Consider the following 15,589-nt stretch of genomic DNA (forward strand, 5'->3'; position numbering starts at 1 on the left):
CCCTCACAGAGCAAATCCAAGAGGCAGAACTGGTTRTAGGACATTTTCAACTGTTGTATGTCTCGGTCTGTACCCACTCCAAGGAGGTGGAGGCAGGTTGGGGAGGCTGAATGAGCTTGCTCTCTTTCCAAAACCCTCTGGGCATTCTTTCTCCCCATGTTTTTAGTCAGTTCACCCTCATATGGCTGGGAGTGCCTGCTGTGAGGGTGTTCTGTCTGGTGTGGTAACTAGAACAATCAAATATTTATTGGACATGTGCAATTAACCCTGAAACCAGTCTTTCTAAATGAAACTTCGCACTTAAATTTTGGTCTGCTTCTTTGTTACAACTTCCCCATGCCACCAAGCCCTGTGGTGCAGAACGTTTCCCCAAGAGACACTAGGGAACGTTCTCACTTTTTTTAAAAGTAAATCTTTATCAGTTGCCAATGTTACTTTATTTTTCAAACAAAGTGAACATAATGATATGCTTTTGTTCCAATAGAAAATTGATAATGAGCAATGATCATTGCTGCTGGAAGAATATTTTGCTCTTAGCTCCTGATAACTCTAGGACTCTTGAGAAAGAGGAGACTTTTTGCTTTATCCCATTTTCTTCTGTTTGCTTATGACTAACTAGAAGAAATTGAGTGGGGAAGAGACCTTTTCTTGAGTGAAGAACCTTCCCTGCTATTTCTTACAATTTTTTGAAGTGGTGTATTGTCCCTAATGGTGTAAAGCCTTGTCATTTGTCACTGTGGAACCATTGCATGCGGTGTTGTGGTGGTGTCAGTGTGTGCTGCTGAGCAAGTCATGTCCTGCATCCATCTGCTCCCATGTCATGTTTCATCTGAGTTTTCCTTGGTCATCCTGACAGCCAATGTGGCCTGAACAAACCTGCTGTGTTTAGATGCTGCAGACTGCCAATAGCATTACTTGAAAATTCCCTCCTTAACTGCATGATTAAATTGGCATTGGTTGTAATTTCTTGGAGTTAATTAAGCACGTGCACCGATGAATTGGTTGTAAGAGGTTGAGTTTTTGATTGGACATTGCTTTTCTGATGGAAAAAAAAGAAGTCCAAAAAGTTTCCACATAAGGAATTACAGCAAATGCTGATAGTGCTGTGTAAGCCATGTCAACACCATCCTGTCCACTCCAAATTATTGATTGCCAATATGGGATAGCCTGTTATATCTCTGAATTCTGCTGAAACTAAAGCTTGGAAACTGTGCACCTTCTGGGGTAAATGAGTGTTTTCACAGTTATATTTATTTCTTTGTTTTGTTGCATCTGCTTACATGCCACTACTCCGTCAATTCTGGTTTTAATTTTCTTTTAATGGACTATCAGGCACACAGTGTGCAGCTCTAACCAGCATGGAGAAAAAACTAAGTTACATAGCGCACTATAAAGTAAAAACATAAAACTCTGAAATTTATTAGTCTATTAGAAATCACTGCTAAATTGTATCTGAATATTACATATATTATGAAATCCTAATATTGGAAACTATTGTGAGTTGAAGAGATGATGCTGTGAAATTCTTGTGCATATTTCTTCTAATAACCTATGCTGGCTTTTGAATAGTAAAAAACACGATGTTTCCACAAATCATCAGTACTTGCATATTTCTAAACTCAGATTTCAAATTCTATATTTATAGTATAGCTTTATTTTGTTTTTACTTTTTTTGCTTTACCTGTAGATATTGTGTAAGACTTGCATTTGCGCAGAGGTGATTACCAGTGCCACCAGTCAAGTCTGTCAGTTTACAGAAAAGGATTAGAGAGACAGAGAAACATTGAGCTATTTATTTTCAACATCTCATTTGCACARATGCCACATGCAGTCATTATTTTAATGAATAAGCAAGAGTAATATCAGTTATATGATTGCATCGGATTTCTTCTAAAACTATTTTTGTGATCAAACTGCTTAGGCTTCTTGTGAAAGAAAATGTTCATTTTCTACCTAATGCTGAAGTGGCTGTTGAACAGTCTGTAAGTTTTAGAGCTGCTTTTTTTTTTTTTTTTTTTTTTTTTTTTTTTTTTTTTTAAATGTCCACTTCTTTCTTTCTCATCTGCAGTAATGAAATGCTCTTGGATGATAGCCATGCACTATATTGTTTTGCTGAATTGCGTTGTTTTCTAACCTTAGCATCAACGAGATCCTCGGCTCAATGAAATTTTATTTCCCTTTTATGACACAAAAAGAGCAATGCAGATAATTGAGACATATGAGCCAGATGAAGACTTGAAGAGGAAAGGTAATGGGGGAGGGAATTCAGTATTCACTGGGTTTAGGCATTTGGGGAATTTGTTCTGAAGCATCCCAACCTTTAAAAGGGAGTTTACAGTCCTTGTGGTCTGGGGACAAGCACTTGTGTGGCTCCCAGGGTACTGGACCAGAAAACTGCTCCACTGAAAAAAATACCTCCCCCTCAAAATCAGATGTTTTTTCAGAAGGATTATTTCCCTGCACCAGGTTACAGCGTGGCTACAAATCCTGATAGAAAAGGGAGAAGCTGGGATTGAGTAAATACAGAACAGGGAGATGCCTTCCAGGAACAAGGCAACGTGCGAATGGCTGTGATCAGGTCTAAGAGACTGCAAAGTTCTGCAAAATACAGATATTGTGGAAATTAAAAAGAAATTGCCATAGGCATTCACCTTCTTATAAGATATTCTCTCTAGTGCTTGAGGGCAGCAGCCTAGCTTAGAACTGTGTATTTTATGTGGGTGAGTTGAAAAATGTTCTCTCTGAGCAAGGTTGCAGGAAKTACCTGTAGCCATTCTTGGGCTGCTCGTGTCCTGAGCTGCTGTGAGTGTTGGAGGTGTCAGTGGCTGAACACAGTTCCCAGTTCTTACCCATTTTGCTGCAGCAGCTGTGTTGGGATCATCTGCAGAAATYTTAAAACATTGCTTTCCCCATCTGTGCTCCCTGGCCTTTTTGCTGGGTTGCTGTTGCAGCAAGCAGAGAGGAGATTGCAGCTTTGCAAAGCCCATCCTAACAGGAATCCTCTTTCATCACACACATCTAGGCACATGGATCAGCCATTGACACATCCAGCAGTGCTGGAGGACGTGCAAAGCAGGCAACAGAAGGAGGCAGTGTCTAAAGCTGCCCCAGTAAAGCCTCAGGCTTTCCCTCCCTCTCTACATGAAATAAATTCTCCAAGTATTAATTGCTTGATTTTTGTCAACTTTATCCTGTTTTAAGGATGAGCATCTTTGATTCTTGGTGCTAGTGTATATTAAGTATTTTCCAACATGAGGAAAGTGTATTAAAGTGGCTGCCACTTGTTTAGAATGGAAGGTGTAAAAAAACCTATTTTGTGAAGGTGGAAATAAATCTAAAATTGAAAAAAAAATCAACCTTGGCTAATTATTTAGCTTCTTGGTTTGATTTTTATTTTCATCAGGTTTTCAATAATTGTGGAAAACCTCCTGCAGGGATGGGTTTATGGAGAATAACAACAAAACAGCAGAAAGTTGCCTCTCAGTGTTCCTGCAGGGATCTCTCTCTGCCGTGGCTGTTCTCTTCAGCTTCTTTCCCCTTAAATAAAACTTCGCTGTTGAGCACAATACTTGAGGACAACTTTTTTTTTTTTTTCTTTTTGCTAAATCATGTTGTTTAAGAAACAAGGCTGATGTACAGAAAGCAATAAGCAGGTTACTCTTCCTGAGTCACATTTCAGTGACAGGAGTGAGTAAAGCTGAACAACTCAATGCTGGGCAGTTCAGTAACCAGAGTCTGTACAAACAGTTCAACYGGAGTCTGTACAAACCCAAACTCTTTCCCCTGGGGAGCACAAGTCAAAAGTAAAAATCTGATCTGTTGAACACACAGAGCTCTGTTAAGTTGCTGAGGTCTCAGCTGTGGTCTGTGCAGAACATCCATCCAGCTGTGACATTTTTCCACAAGACGATGCACTAGAAGTGTGTATCATCTGAGATAAGCTGTGCTGCTGCTTTAAAGCACTTGGTGATAATAAAATAAAAACGTTCTTCAAGTTGAAAATTCCCTTTTGCCCCCTTTCTTTCATACTCAGAATCAGCTGAGAGGATTTGAGTAAAACATTCTGGAACAGTTCACCTCTGGCTGACACCAAGCTCTCATAATTTACACTCCGGTAGAGGATTTTTTCAGAAAGTTGGGAGTAGAATGGAAACTGGGGTCACTCCATGTCCCTATAGAAGAGAAAAATAAATTTAAAGACAGTGAAAGCAGAACTGCTGGATCCTTGTCTTAAGAATAGCTGCATGTTYATAAATTACTTCAGAGAAAGCAATGTTGAAATTAGTGCCAGGTAACCTTTCCCTGCAGCAGATTTTTATGAGTAATCCCTTCTTCTCTATCACAGATAATTTTCATTTTTTGGACTCTTGACCCCTTTAAAATTGATATTGCCATACTGATTATTCTTAATTTGTTTTCATTAAAAATTACCCCTTGATTTGTACGATTTATGCTTTATTGAAGCATAGACCAGCAGAGAGATAAGAAAGAGGTGTTATGAATTCTGCCATCTGAATTCCTGTATGCCCCATATCAATTCCTGTGTGCCCCATATCCACTGTAGATTTCTATTTTCATTTACAAAGCTATGAACTTGTATTTCAGACTGTAAGCTGGAAGGTATTGTAGATTTTCCTCATGTTCTGTAAATGAACCCTTGCAAACATTTTCGGTACACACCCCCTTGATTTTGTCAGTGGGGAACAGTCTCTGCACAATTTGGTTTAACAGTAATGTAGCACAGGACTAAATGTGAAAGGGCCATGACGAATGGTCTTGGAATGTCCCAGAGATCAAATTTTTGGGGGGCTGTTCTGAGGAGATGTCACTGCTTACTTGCCTTCTTCACATCCTTTTGCTGCCTTAGGTCTGCTGATGGTGAGTGCTGGACATCAGGTGTTGAACTGGTGGACACCTGKTTTTTTCTTTGGTTATCTGGGACCATAATGGTGCATTTTGCACCAGTTGCTGGTCAGGCTGGAGCAGGGGAAGGGGAGAGCTGTTTGCTTGCAGGAACCTGTGTAAATAACAGGTTTTGTGCTAGGATTCCTGCTCTSTGAGATGGTTTGATCCTCCGACTAATTTCTACTAGCAATTTACCATGCCTTCTTCTTCCCTCTAGGTGTCATATCCAGTGATGGGTTTTGCAGATACCTGATGTCAGATGAAAATGCCCCAGTTTTTTTAGACCGTTTGGAATTATATCAAGAAATGGATCATCCTTTGGCTCACTATTTCATCAGTTCCTCCCACAATACGTATTTAACGGGCAGGCAGTTTGGTGGCAAGTCTTCAGTGGAGATGTACAGACAAGTGCTTTTGGCTGGATGCAGGTTGGAAGCAGGAGATGAATATTTGTGAATTTAATACTTCATAATGTACCTTGGTGATGATATATTGTACAATTGAATGTATAAATACATAACTGTGGTAAATGAAAACATGTTTTTTTAATAATCTTGTTTTTCTCACAAAAATAATTCCTGGCATTGGAATGTAGAAATTGATATAAGGAGAGAGCTTGTCAGAAAGTTAACAGAAGTTTGATCTCAAAATCTCAAAATAACAGCTGAAGAACTTCAGAGGGCTTTCTGCTTTATAAATATGATGTTTATATGGAAATGAGAATCAGGTAATAACTTCCTGCTTAATTTCTTGACATATTAGAATGAGAATAAAAAGGGTGTTGCAGTGCTAAAGACATTGTTGTCCAGATGAAATATATTGACCCACAAATGCCATTTTTAGGGTTCTGTATCCAAATTTATAGAAGTCTGAAATAACTCAAGTACAGCTTAGAAACAGTTGTGTGATGCCCAAAACTGATTTGTACCTTACTGCTSTGACCATCTCTGCTCAGAACATGTCCCAGGTAGCTCTCCTGCAGTGAAACACTAAGGAAGTTAATTTTTCTTGGATCTCTAGGTGTGTTGAGCTGGACTGTTGGGACGGAAAAGGTGAAGACCAAGAACCAATTATAACCCATGGAAAAGCGATGTGCACAGACATTCTTTTCAAGGTAACTGCCTGACCTCTACACCTGGCAGCAAACCCCAGAAGAAGCCCTGGACAAGAATCCAAGCAGGATCTGCTTTTTCACATCCTGGGGCTCTTTACACCACAGAATAAATGTCTTCTCTGTTGTCTGAGAAGTTCCTTAGCTGTGGAAAAAGCCTGAAGATTCAAGAGTTGCTCTGGAGTAGGAATTCTCCTCAGCAACAGGTGATGGCAGCCGATCCATTGATGGTTGTGGGGGAAGGTGCCACCCTGCTGCAGGTGCAGGGAGCCTCCTGTTGGGATCCAGGCTCTTATGRGGCACTGGCATATGGTTTGTTCTCCTTCTGGCTTCACTTGGCACATTGGAGACACCACCCTATGTTTCTCAGTTTGGGGTGGATAACAAAATAAAACCCTATTGTTATGTTTTTCTTTGATCTGTTCTAACTTGAATGYTATTATTGCATTTTGTAGGACGTAATTCAAGCCATTAAGGAAACGGCGTTTGTTACGTCAGAGTACCCTGTCATTCTTTCATTTGAAAATCACTGCAGGTAGGTAGTGCCYGTTTTTAMTTTTTAAATWGTGGATTATCTGAGAGAGATGATAYAGTTTAAAATACTGTTATATGATACTTGAAAACATGGGGGGAGGTATGCAGGCATACTGAATGTCACTTAATATACTGTTAATATACTTATCAGTCTTTCTCTAGCTTAATAATGGCAATATTTTAATCTGTGGTAATGCTGTGAAGTATATTTGGRTGTTCCATTAGCTATGTGAGATTCAGTTATTCTACTTTTTGGGTCTTGTTAAATTCATCTRTGTCAGATAATAGACTTTTATTGACAGTATAATTACAGTAAAGTAATACTTCTCAGTTGAAACAAAGTGGGCAGTATGTAATTTGGGATGTCTACATTACTTAGTATTATTCTTTTGTGCTGAGTGATAGTGATTTCTTTTTTATATTTAAAAATTAACTGACATAATCTTTTTCAGCAAATATCAACAATACAAGATGTCAAAATACTGTGAAGATCTTTTTGGAGATCTCCTGTTGAAGCAGCCTCTGGAAACACATCCAGTATGTTATATCTGACAGTCTCTCTTTYTTTCTTTTAATGTATTAGTTTTATTTAAAAAGATTATAAACTGAGATCATATCACCTGTAGTGCTGTTYACTGCCAGTCCTGTGCTTTCAGAAATGACTAGTGGTTTTGGGTGGCTGTGCACTTTGGTACAAACTTGTCTTTATCTGATTTGTTTAATCTCTTCTGTACAGGGCTCTGGCAAGCAGCCTGGGGAAATCCTCCCCCGCTTGATGTGTGATGTATAATCAGCACCCACATAAAATACACCACATACATTGTCTTTGCAGGTCATACCTCACTCTGAAATTGCCAGTCACTGTTCARAACCAATTAATCATAAATTGCATGGTTTCAGCTGAAGAAACCTCCTCTTTCAGTGGCATGTTGCATGTTTCATGCTCCAGATCCAGTCCTGCAGTGTAGGTGGCACCACTACTGCATTAAGAATCAAATTAAACTCCAAGAGTTTCCTGGAGTCTCCTTTGGACTCTCAAGTGTGCTGTAATCTGCATGCACTCCACTTTCCTGCATGGCAGGAGATAACAACAGACACTGCTTCACAAACACAGTATTTGAGACTTTAACTACATGTTACACAGTGCTTGTAACTCCTCCTCCAGGCCCCCCATGCTCCTTACAATGAGCTCAGTGTGTGCCAGCAGTCACCCAAAACCTGCACATGCTCTATAGTGCTGTGTGGTACCACAGCAAGGAGGACTCTGCCTTATCTTTCAGCTCCCTGGCAAAGGGAGCTGCTGGCATTAGCATCCCTAGAGCTTTGYTTTTGCTGGTTTTCCTTTCACATTGCAGGGGCAGCAGCACACAAGGCTTGGTGAATGTCAGCTGGTTGCCCTGAGAAGTGCATCCCATAGAGCTCAATCTGCAGTGTTCCCCTGTAATGGATGTAGCACGCTGCCACATCCCTCATGAAAAGCTCTCAGGGAAGCCTAAAATAGAGCTGGCCAAAGGCTGCCCTGCTTCTTCTACCTCAGGGTATGCCCAGGATTTAGCCTCAGCTGCCTGTGCTYTGTAGCTCTGCTGAGCCTTCTGCATTTTGTGTCCTTTTCTCCTCATGGGTGAATTCAGTCCCCAGCTGCTCACAAAGCAAGCACTGCAGAGATGGCAGGAGGAGCTTGGAACGTGTCCTTCCTGAGTGTTTGGATCCTGATAACCTGGGCTAATGGCTGAGGGGGGCAGACTTGGGACAGACGTGGCACTTGGCTGGAGCAGATTTGGTTTGAAGTAAAAGCAAATGTTTGCCCAAATGGGCATCCAAGTCTGGCCTTGTTTGGGGATGCAGCCTGGCATCCTGGAAGCCTGGCGTAAATGAGCTCTGCGGCACTGACACCTAGTGGAGTTAGAGCCCCGGTGCTCTCGGGARCAAATGTGTGTTCTCTTCATCCAAAGTGCTGAAACTCCCTGCCTGAGCAAGCCTGATGGGTGTGGAGAATCCTTATGTGCTCATTCTCCTGGGGTTGGGTTGATAAGGGATTTTTTTTAAGCTGGGTTGTTGTCATCTCTGCTGCTTTTATTTGTTTTGGTGCAAAGTTGTGGTGCTTTGTTCTTCTGTTTCTTCTGTGTGGCTCAGATTTGGATTTAGAGATAAGAATATCTGTATAGTTCTTCTAAGAATTGTCACTATTTATGAAAATACYTTCTGCTCCTGTATYGTTTTGRGTTCAYTGAAAACTCCAGTCTGTTAYGGTGCTAAAAAAGCCAAGGTTGTGGGTTCAGTCTCTGTGTGRGCCATTCACTTGAGAGTTGGAGCTGATGATTCTTGTGGGTCCCTTCAAAATCAGAATATTCTGTGTGATTCCACCAGCAACTCCCTGAATAATATTCTTAGCAAGCCTGAGGTGGAAAGATTGCTAATTACCATACCCAAATCTGTTTCTTATCTTCAGTGATCTGATGGGTTTCAGTCAGAGGATTTTGTTCTTTTTCTCTTTTCTCAATAATATTTTTTTCTTTCTCCTTCCCCAAGCTGGAACAAACCTTTTATTAGAGCTGTCTTGTGTATGTGAAACTTGTCCTTTGCCTTTCACAAATGGTGAATTTGTGACCTTACTGGTACAACCAGTCCTCATTACTTAGCTGAGGACTGGGTAGTTTTCCATTCTACAATGCCAGTCCGTTCCCACTCTCCAAATGTGTGTGGGCTGCCTCCCTTGGGTTACTGAAGCTTGAGGGGACCATAAAAGGTKACTTATTTAGAGATCAAATGATAAAGGGCTAAGCTGTGTCTTGGGCTGTGTGAACCATGGGGAGGGAGGTAAAGTAGGAATTCCTCTGATGAGGGGATGCAGGTCACATCCATGCCCCCTGCCAGGCAGGAGAGAGGGGAAAACGTTTAGAGCAGTGCAGCTGAGGTTGGCATAGGCTGGGGATCTGGGTGCTGGCTTCATCCAGCAGCTTTACCTGAGCACAGCTTTCCCCTGGGACAGGGAAGAAGCAGAGATTGTATTACAGCAGTCACACAATCTCCTGGGGTTGTACCTGAGGTGGCACTACCTGTTTACTGTCCCTTAGGATTGCTGTCCTAAAATCCATATCCCAAACAGGGATACAGGGAGGCCAAAAGCTGCTACTAAGCATTTTCTTTCAATTGTTTTACAGCTTGAACAAGGTAAAGCCTTACCGTCTCCTAATGACCTCAAAAGAAAGATTCTCATAAAGAATAAAAGGCTGAAACCTGAAGTAGAAAAGAGTAAGTAAAGTTTGTCAAATATTAAATAAACAAAAATCCACATCGCTACAAATAGACTTTGTTGCTAAAGTTTCCAAATTGTTTCTACTTTAGTGTTGGAACARTATGAATTATATGTAAATAACATCTTGTTTGCACTTGTGTTTCATGTGAGTGCCAGAGTCTAGGCCTTGATATCAGCATGCTGCACAGGCACAGACAGACCCAGAAATGTAATCCTGGGACTTTTATCAGACTGCTGGTTTAGCTAAAAAATAAAGCAGATAGAATCTCTTGTAAATTCTGCCTACACTGGTCTGTTTGCWTTGCTGTGTTTTTCCAGGATAAGCATGAAATAAAATGGAATTTCAAATTGCTCATCTTRCTGTTGTTGCCAGTTCTGATATTCATCTTCTTTCAGTAACAATAATGTTGCTRTATTAGTTTCCAGTATGGCTGTAATGATAAGCCCTGGTCCTTCTCCATGCAAAGATAAGCACCCAGGCACTGCACTGGCTTCAGTCATACATGGCTGTGCTCGTCCTTTCTAACTGAAATGCATGTGGAGACACCATTGAAAATCCAAGCTCTTTGCCTCCATTTGCATGGATCTGAGGATCAGCTCTCTATTTATTCTGTGAAGGAGTAATGTGCTTGCTCCAAAGACCTTTGAAGTCTATGGAAATTTAGGAGGAATCTCTTCAAAGAAGGGGTGTTTAGACATTGGAGTGGGCTGTCCGGGAACTGCTGGAGTCATTGTCCCTGGGGGTGTTTCAGGAAAGACTGGACATGGCAYTCAYTGYTCTGCTCTGGTTSACAAGATGGTGTTCAGTCAAAGGTTRWACTTGATCTCAGAGGCCTTTTCMAATCTCATTGATTCTGTGCTCCTGTGAAATATTTTCCTTAACTTCAGTGAGTTTTGGACACAGCTCTTACTGACCACTCTTCAAAACTAGGAGCAGTCTGTATTTATTGATGCTCTTTAYTCTGTAAAATTCTATTACTAACTGATAAGTCAGAGGGCTCATTAAATAGAAGTAGATCTGAGGATCAGAGAATCATTTGTGATTGTTCTYTTGTATTTCTTTGTGCTACAAACTGTTAGTGTTGCGACTAATTTAATTTTATTTTCCATATTAACAGAACAGCTTGATGCTCTGAAAAAGATGATGGAGGCTGGGGAAACTGCTGCTCCTGTAAATATCCTGGAGGATGATAACGAAGAGGAAATAGAAAGTGGTGAGGATTTCCTGGAGAAGGCTCTCAGACATTGCTTGGTGCCAGAACAATGGGCTGGGTGCCCCTTACCCACATACCTGTAGTCTGTGGCCTCCTTCCAGACAATTTTGGCTTCCATTTAYTGGTCAGAAGTTATATTAGAACACCAACCAAGTCAGATTTTCAGACTGTATGTGAGAGAGGGAACGGGAAGTTGTGATCTTTGCTTTGAAAACAGTATTTTCACTGTGTTTAACTCGTGTGTCAATATCAGATGGGATTATTGCATTATTCATACTTAATAAGGATAGAATGAAGGATAGGATTTTTCTTGCAAAACTTCAGGTATCTTCAGCGTAAATGTCTAGCTCTAAGCCAGTAATGTGACCAGCAGAGAAAAATATGCATATTTAGGGTGTGATCCACCCTGTCTGTTTTAAATGTCCACCTTCAGAAAATGTGAATCATACATTGTCTGCAAGTGACTGTCATAGTGAATATTCCAGGTTTAGGCTATTACTTGGTCCTCTCAAATTTTATCTTTTTTTCTTTTGCTTTGCTTTTTGGCTTCTTTGAGCACTGTWGGTTCTAATGGAAAACTACCTTAAAAGCAATTCCCTATAATGGGGGCACACAAGGAGACTAGCAATGAGCACATTGAGAAACCTGGACACTGGCATCTTCTTAGATTTTTATTTAAACAATATATAATCAGTTCTTGTTATTTCCCCTAGGCTTCTTTTTACACTTTTGCTAAGCAAATTACTGATTACAAAATCAGCAAATTACTGATTATTTTTGCTTTATTTGCAAAAATAAAGCAAATAAAATTKCTCTTACTAATCATGTCAAAACTGTATCTCAGATCTTAGCTGTAGTTTACTACACTTGGAAATAGTYAACTAACTCATAGAAATCCAATACCCTGGATTTTATTCCTGTTTTTAAAAAATGCCAAGCCTGTGAAACTGTCATTTGCTTTGTGCCTTGTAAAAAAACCCGCAGCCATTGCTGTGATTTTTGCACTGATTCTTTTTGTTTTCTGTGCAGCTGACCAGGAAGAAGAAGCTCATCCTGAGTACAAATTTGGAAGTGACCTTACTGTAGATGATTACAGTCAAAAAGAAGCTGTTGCCATCAGTGTCAAAAAGGTGGGATTGCTTCTTTCATATATATTTTTATGGAAGCTTTCCATAAAGGTGGTTGCAAGAGGCACTCTGCTTTGTGGAAAAAAACAGTGCACTTACTGTCAGAAGATTCTGAGATCTTCACCAGATCTTCACCCCTTATCTTTAGGTTCATGAGAACACAGAGCTTTGTAGCCAAAATACTCTTCCCTTGTTCAAACAGAATATACTCATTGAGGAAACAAAATCAGTATGTRGGAAACAGTATACTAAGTGGGGGCTTTAATCAAAAATACTAATTAAAGGCAGCAAGCAGTTTCCTGCTCTAGCCTCTGATATTTTACTTTGCATCTCAGGTGCAGWATTGTAATAAGAGGTGGAACATCAGATTCGTTGCTCAGCAGTATTTTTCCAGGGCTGCATTCTGTGTCTTCATTTCAGGGTTTTCCTGCATCATTTTTCATGGTTAATGCTTAGGGTAGGTTCTCTCTTCCACCTACAGCAATGAAGGCAAAATAGGACAATAATTCCCWGTGGGGTGGTGTGGCAGGGGGGCTCTATCAGGCAGCCAGCTGGCAGGCAGGGAAAGAGCTCTCTTTATTCCACTCATACCTGATAATTACAGTTTATCAACCAGTGCTCAGTAACTTGAATATTACTTGATGGTAATTAGATACAGAATATTGGAATTCAGAACTAAGCCTGCTCTGGCACTGAAGGCATTAGTGCTGCTTGCTRCAGAAAAAAAGCCCACATATGAGGGCCAGCTACCATATCAGATCATGCTTCTCTGTCACTTGAGTATTTTGGCCACTTCTTCCCTCCTGCTTAGTTTCCATTGGATCTTAACCTCATATAGAAGTGTAGGAGTGGAAAGTAGCAGCACCAGAGCCATCAGACTTGCCTTCTGTGTATCTCTTGAAGTCAGCGTCTTCGCTTCTTCAGGACTTTTATGGATCCTCCCACTGAAGTCTCATTTAACTTACCTGCTTTAGGACACTTTCATTTACTAACCTTAACTASCTGASTGTTCTGGTGGTTTTATTTTGGTTKGGTTTTTTGTTGTTGTTTTGAGGATTGGATTTTTGTTTCCAGATTAATCACCTCATCCTCAGCACATTTCCTTGGGTAACTTCTCTGCTTCTTTGCTGATCAATGACTTGCACTTTATTCTGTACATTCAATGCCAAGACAACATTTATCTAAGATTCTCAGTAGAGATAGCTTTTAATTGAAGGCAAACACCAGACTGTCCCATTGCAAATAACATCTTGAGACAGGCCTTCTCCAGTGTGAGTGTTCCCAGCACAGTTTACAGCAGTCTTCAGCCTTCAGTTTTCAGAGCCTGGCAGTTTGCACATCCAGGTCGGATGATCTTTATTGTGGTATCTTTATCTGGGTGTGTTATTCTTTCATTCTTCTCTGAAACTTCCTGTCCCCAGCATCTAGTGATAGGTCTGGCATCCTTCATCCTGTTCCCATGGCTAGCCAGCTGTTGTGTTTTATATCTTGTGTACCCACATTTGGAATAAACTACAAATTTTTGAAAGYGTATGGGACAGACGAGCCATGCAGGAAGGTAGAAAAGGGTTTCCTATTTGATAAATGATGCATTAATTTTTGAGGATTTTTTCCTCCTTACTGTGAGTGTTTCCTATTGCTTTTTCTTTGGGTAATGTATATATATTTTTTTCCCCTTAGGCTGTTGAAGATTCTGAACAAGAAAACAATAAAAAGGTGACACAGGATGTTATGCAGTTTATTTTATTGCTTTATATATAACACGCATATTACCTCCCATGCATTCTTAGTGGTTTAACAATTTTATGCTCCTATTTTTGCACCTGTTTTTGAAAGTGACTCTGCCTCCTTTCATCCTCTAGGTTTTCTCCTGCCATGCTTTTATACTGGGGTTAGGACTGTTAGAAAATTTGGGGACAGACAGGAGTGCATGACTTTTGCCTGCTCATCTGATCTCAGTCTCCAGTGTCATGCACTGGGAAAGCTGTTCCTTGAATGGTGTTGAGATGTATCATCCCTGCTTTATTTTTACCTCTGCCCTTACCCCGACTGCACTTTGTTTTCCTCTCTCTTTTTCTTCCTTTTGCTTTCCCTTGAGACTTCTGCATTAATCTTCTCCCTGGAATCCCTTCTGTAAGACACTTTCTGCCTCTTTCSTCTCTCCTCTGCCTCCTCTTCTCTCATTGAAGTTGCTCTTGTTCCTAACCATACCTTGTTTCAGTCTCTGTTGTTTTCTAAGTGGGTTCTGCCTCTTTTCTTGAGGGGTGGGGAGATGTAAATAGCATAGAGATCAACTTTTCCCCTTTTTCTTCTCTATCCCCTGAAAGGGTTGTGTGCTGTTGTAACCATTCCTTTGTTTCTGTAGACTTTTAAGAAACATTCCATCCTTGCCCCTTTTCCAATTCATAATTTTAAAGTTGTAAACAGTGCAGAGTACAGCCCTACTCTAAAAATTAAGGTCTGCAGGTGAGTAAGATAAAATCAGTGGCCAGTACATTGTCCTGGACACTGTCTTTGAGCCATTGTGTCACTAATGCAGAGAGCTGTACCTGTAGGGTGCTGTTGCCTGTGCACTGAGGGCATCATAACCCCTTTGACTCCCTTTTCACTGTGGTTCCTTTAGGTGTGGATTGATCAAGATACTTAAATATGATCAGCTCTTCTGAGCATTACAGGAGACACATTAAAGAACCCTGGGTTTTAGAAGATGGGTGGTCAATTCTTCCTGAGTTAATGGCCTTTCATGGATGTACTGTTTGGCATATTTTGAGATCAGATCTGTGAACCCTCAATATGCACATTCCTGAGAAGCAGTTGGGTTGAGCCCTAATAATGAGCATTAAAACATGGTGTCAGTTTGATTTCTTGGGCTGCTGGAAGTTTAATTCAGTCTCACATTCACATACAACAGTGTGTACCTGGACTTGTTTTGCTAACTCATTCTGCTAACTGCTAATTCTAYGCAGTAAGAAAATTGTGCTCCTTGTTACTATAACCACTCTATACCAAGGCATATGTGGCTCCACTTCACATGGTTTTCATTCTTTGAAATGTGTCTGTACTGTCTGGCAGGCAGAGGTGCCATAATTCTGGGTTTTAATTTCATTTACTCTCCCAATGAGAGAGTAGTACTCTCCCAAATGAGTTGCAGTAGTGTAGGTTCTGGGAACTGCATTACCCTCCAATGCCCGAAAGGGCTTGGTGGTTCTTCGTCTTACAGCCTGTTTCCTCAGACAATAATGAGGGAGAACTTTCTGGCAAACATGAGCTGCAGTCTGAAAATTAAAAAGCTGCACTGCAAGAATTTTCCCTTCCTAGCAGAAGTTCACTGTAGCCTACAGTCAGATTTTTTGTTAACTCATTCACTGATAGAACAACCAAAAATGCATGAGTGAGAAAAACTATTATGAATTTGCAGAGGTTGCTTAGCGTGGCAGAGATT

General features: G+C 40.6%; 1 protein-coding gene across 3 annotated transcripts in view; it reads left to right on the forward strand.

The window, feature by feature from the left end:
• The window catches only part of PLCB4 (phospholipase C beta 4), a 184,120-nt gene that overhangs the window by 123,193 nt on the left and 45,338 nt on the right, over positions 1-15,589 (forward strand). For all 3 annotated transcript variants that reach the window (XM_057382838.1, XM_057382830.1, XM_057382848.1), the window contains 9 exons: positions 2,140-2,248; positions 5,123-5,333; positions 5,926-6,019; positions 6,472-6,551; positions 7,003-7,087; positions 9,712-9,802; positions 10,925-11,020; positions 12,050-12,150; positions 13,828-13,863. In XM_057382838.1, the coding sequence (XP_057238821.1) occupies positions 2,140-2,248; positions 5,123-5,333; positions 5,926-6,019; positions 6,472-6,551; positions 7,003-7,087; positions 9,712-9,802; positions 10,925-11,020; positions 12,050-12,150; positions 13,828-13,863 (903 nt within the window). The remainder of the gene's footprint in view (positions 1-2,139; positions 2,249-5,122; positions 5,334-5,925; positions 6,020-6,471; positions 6,552-7,002; positions 7,088-9,711; positions 9,803-10,924; positions 11,021-12,049; positions 12,151-13,827; positions 13,864-15,589) is intronic.

This window comes from Malurus melanocephalus, unplaced genomic scaffold (assembly GCF_030028575.1).
Source record: "Malurus melanocephalus ecotype Western Australia unplaced genomic scaffold, MMel_1.1 scaffold_13, whole genome shotgun sequence".
Taxonomy (NCBI): domain Eukaryota; kingdom Metazoa; phylum Chordata; class Aves; order Passeriformes; family Maluridae; genus Malurus; species Malurus melanocephalus.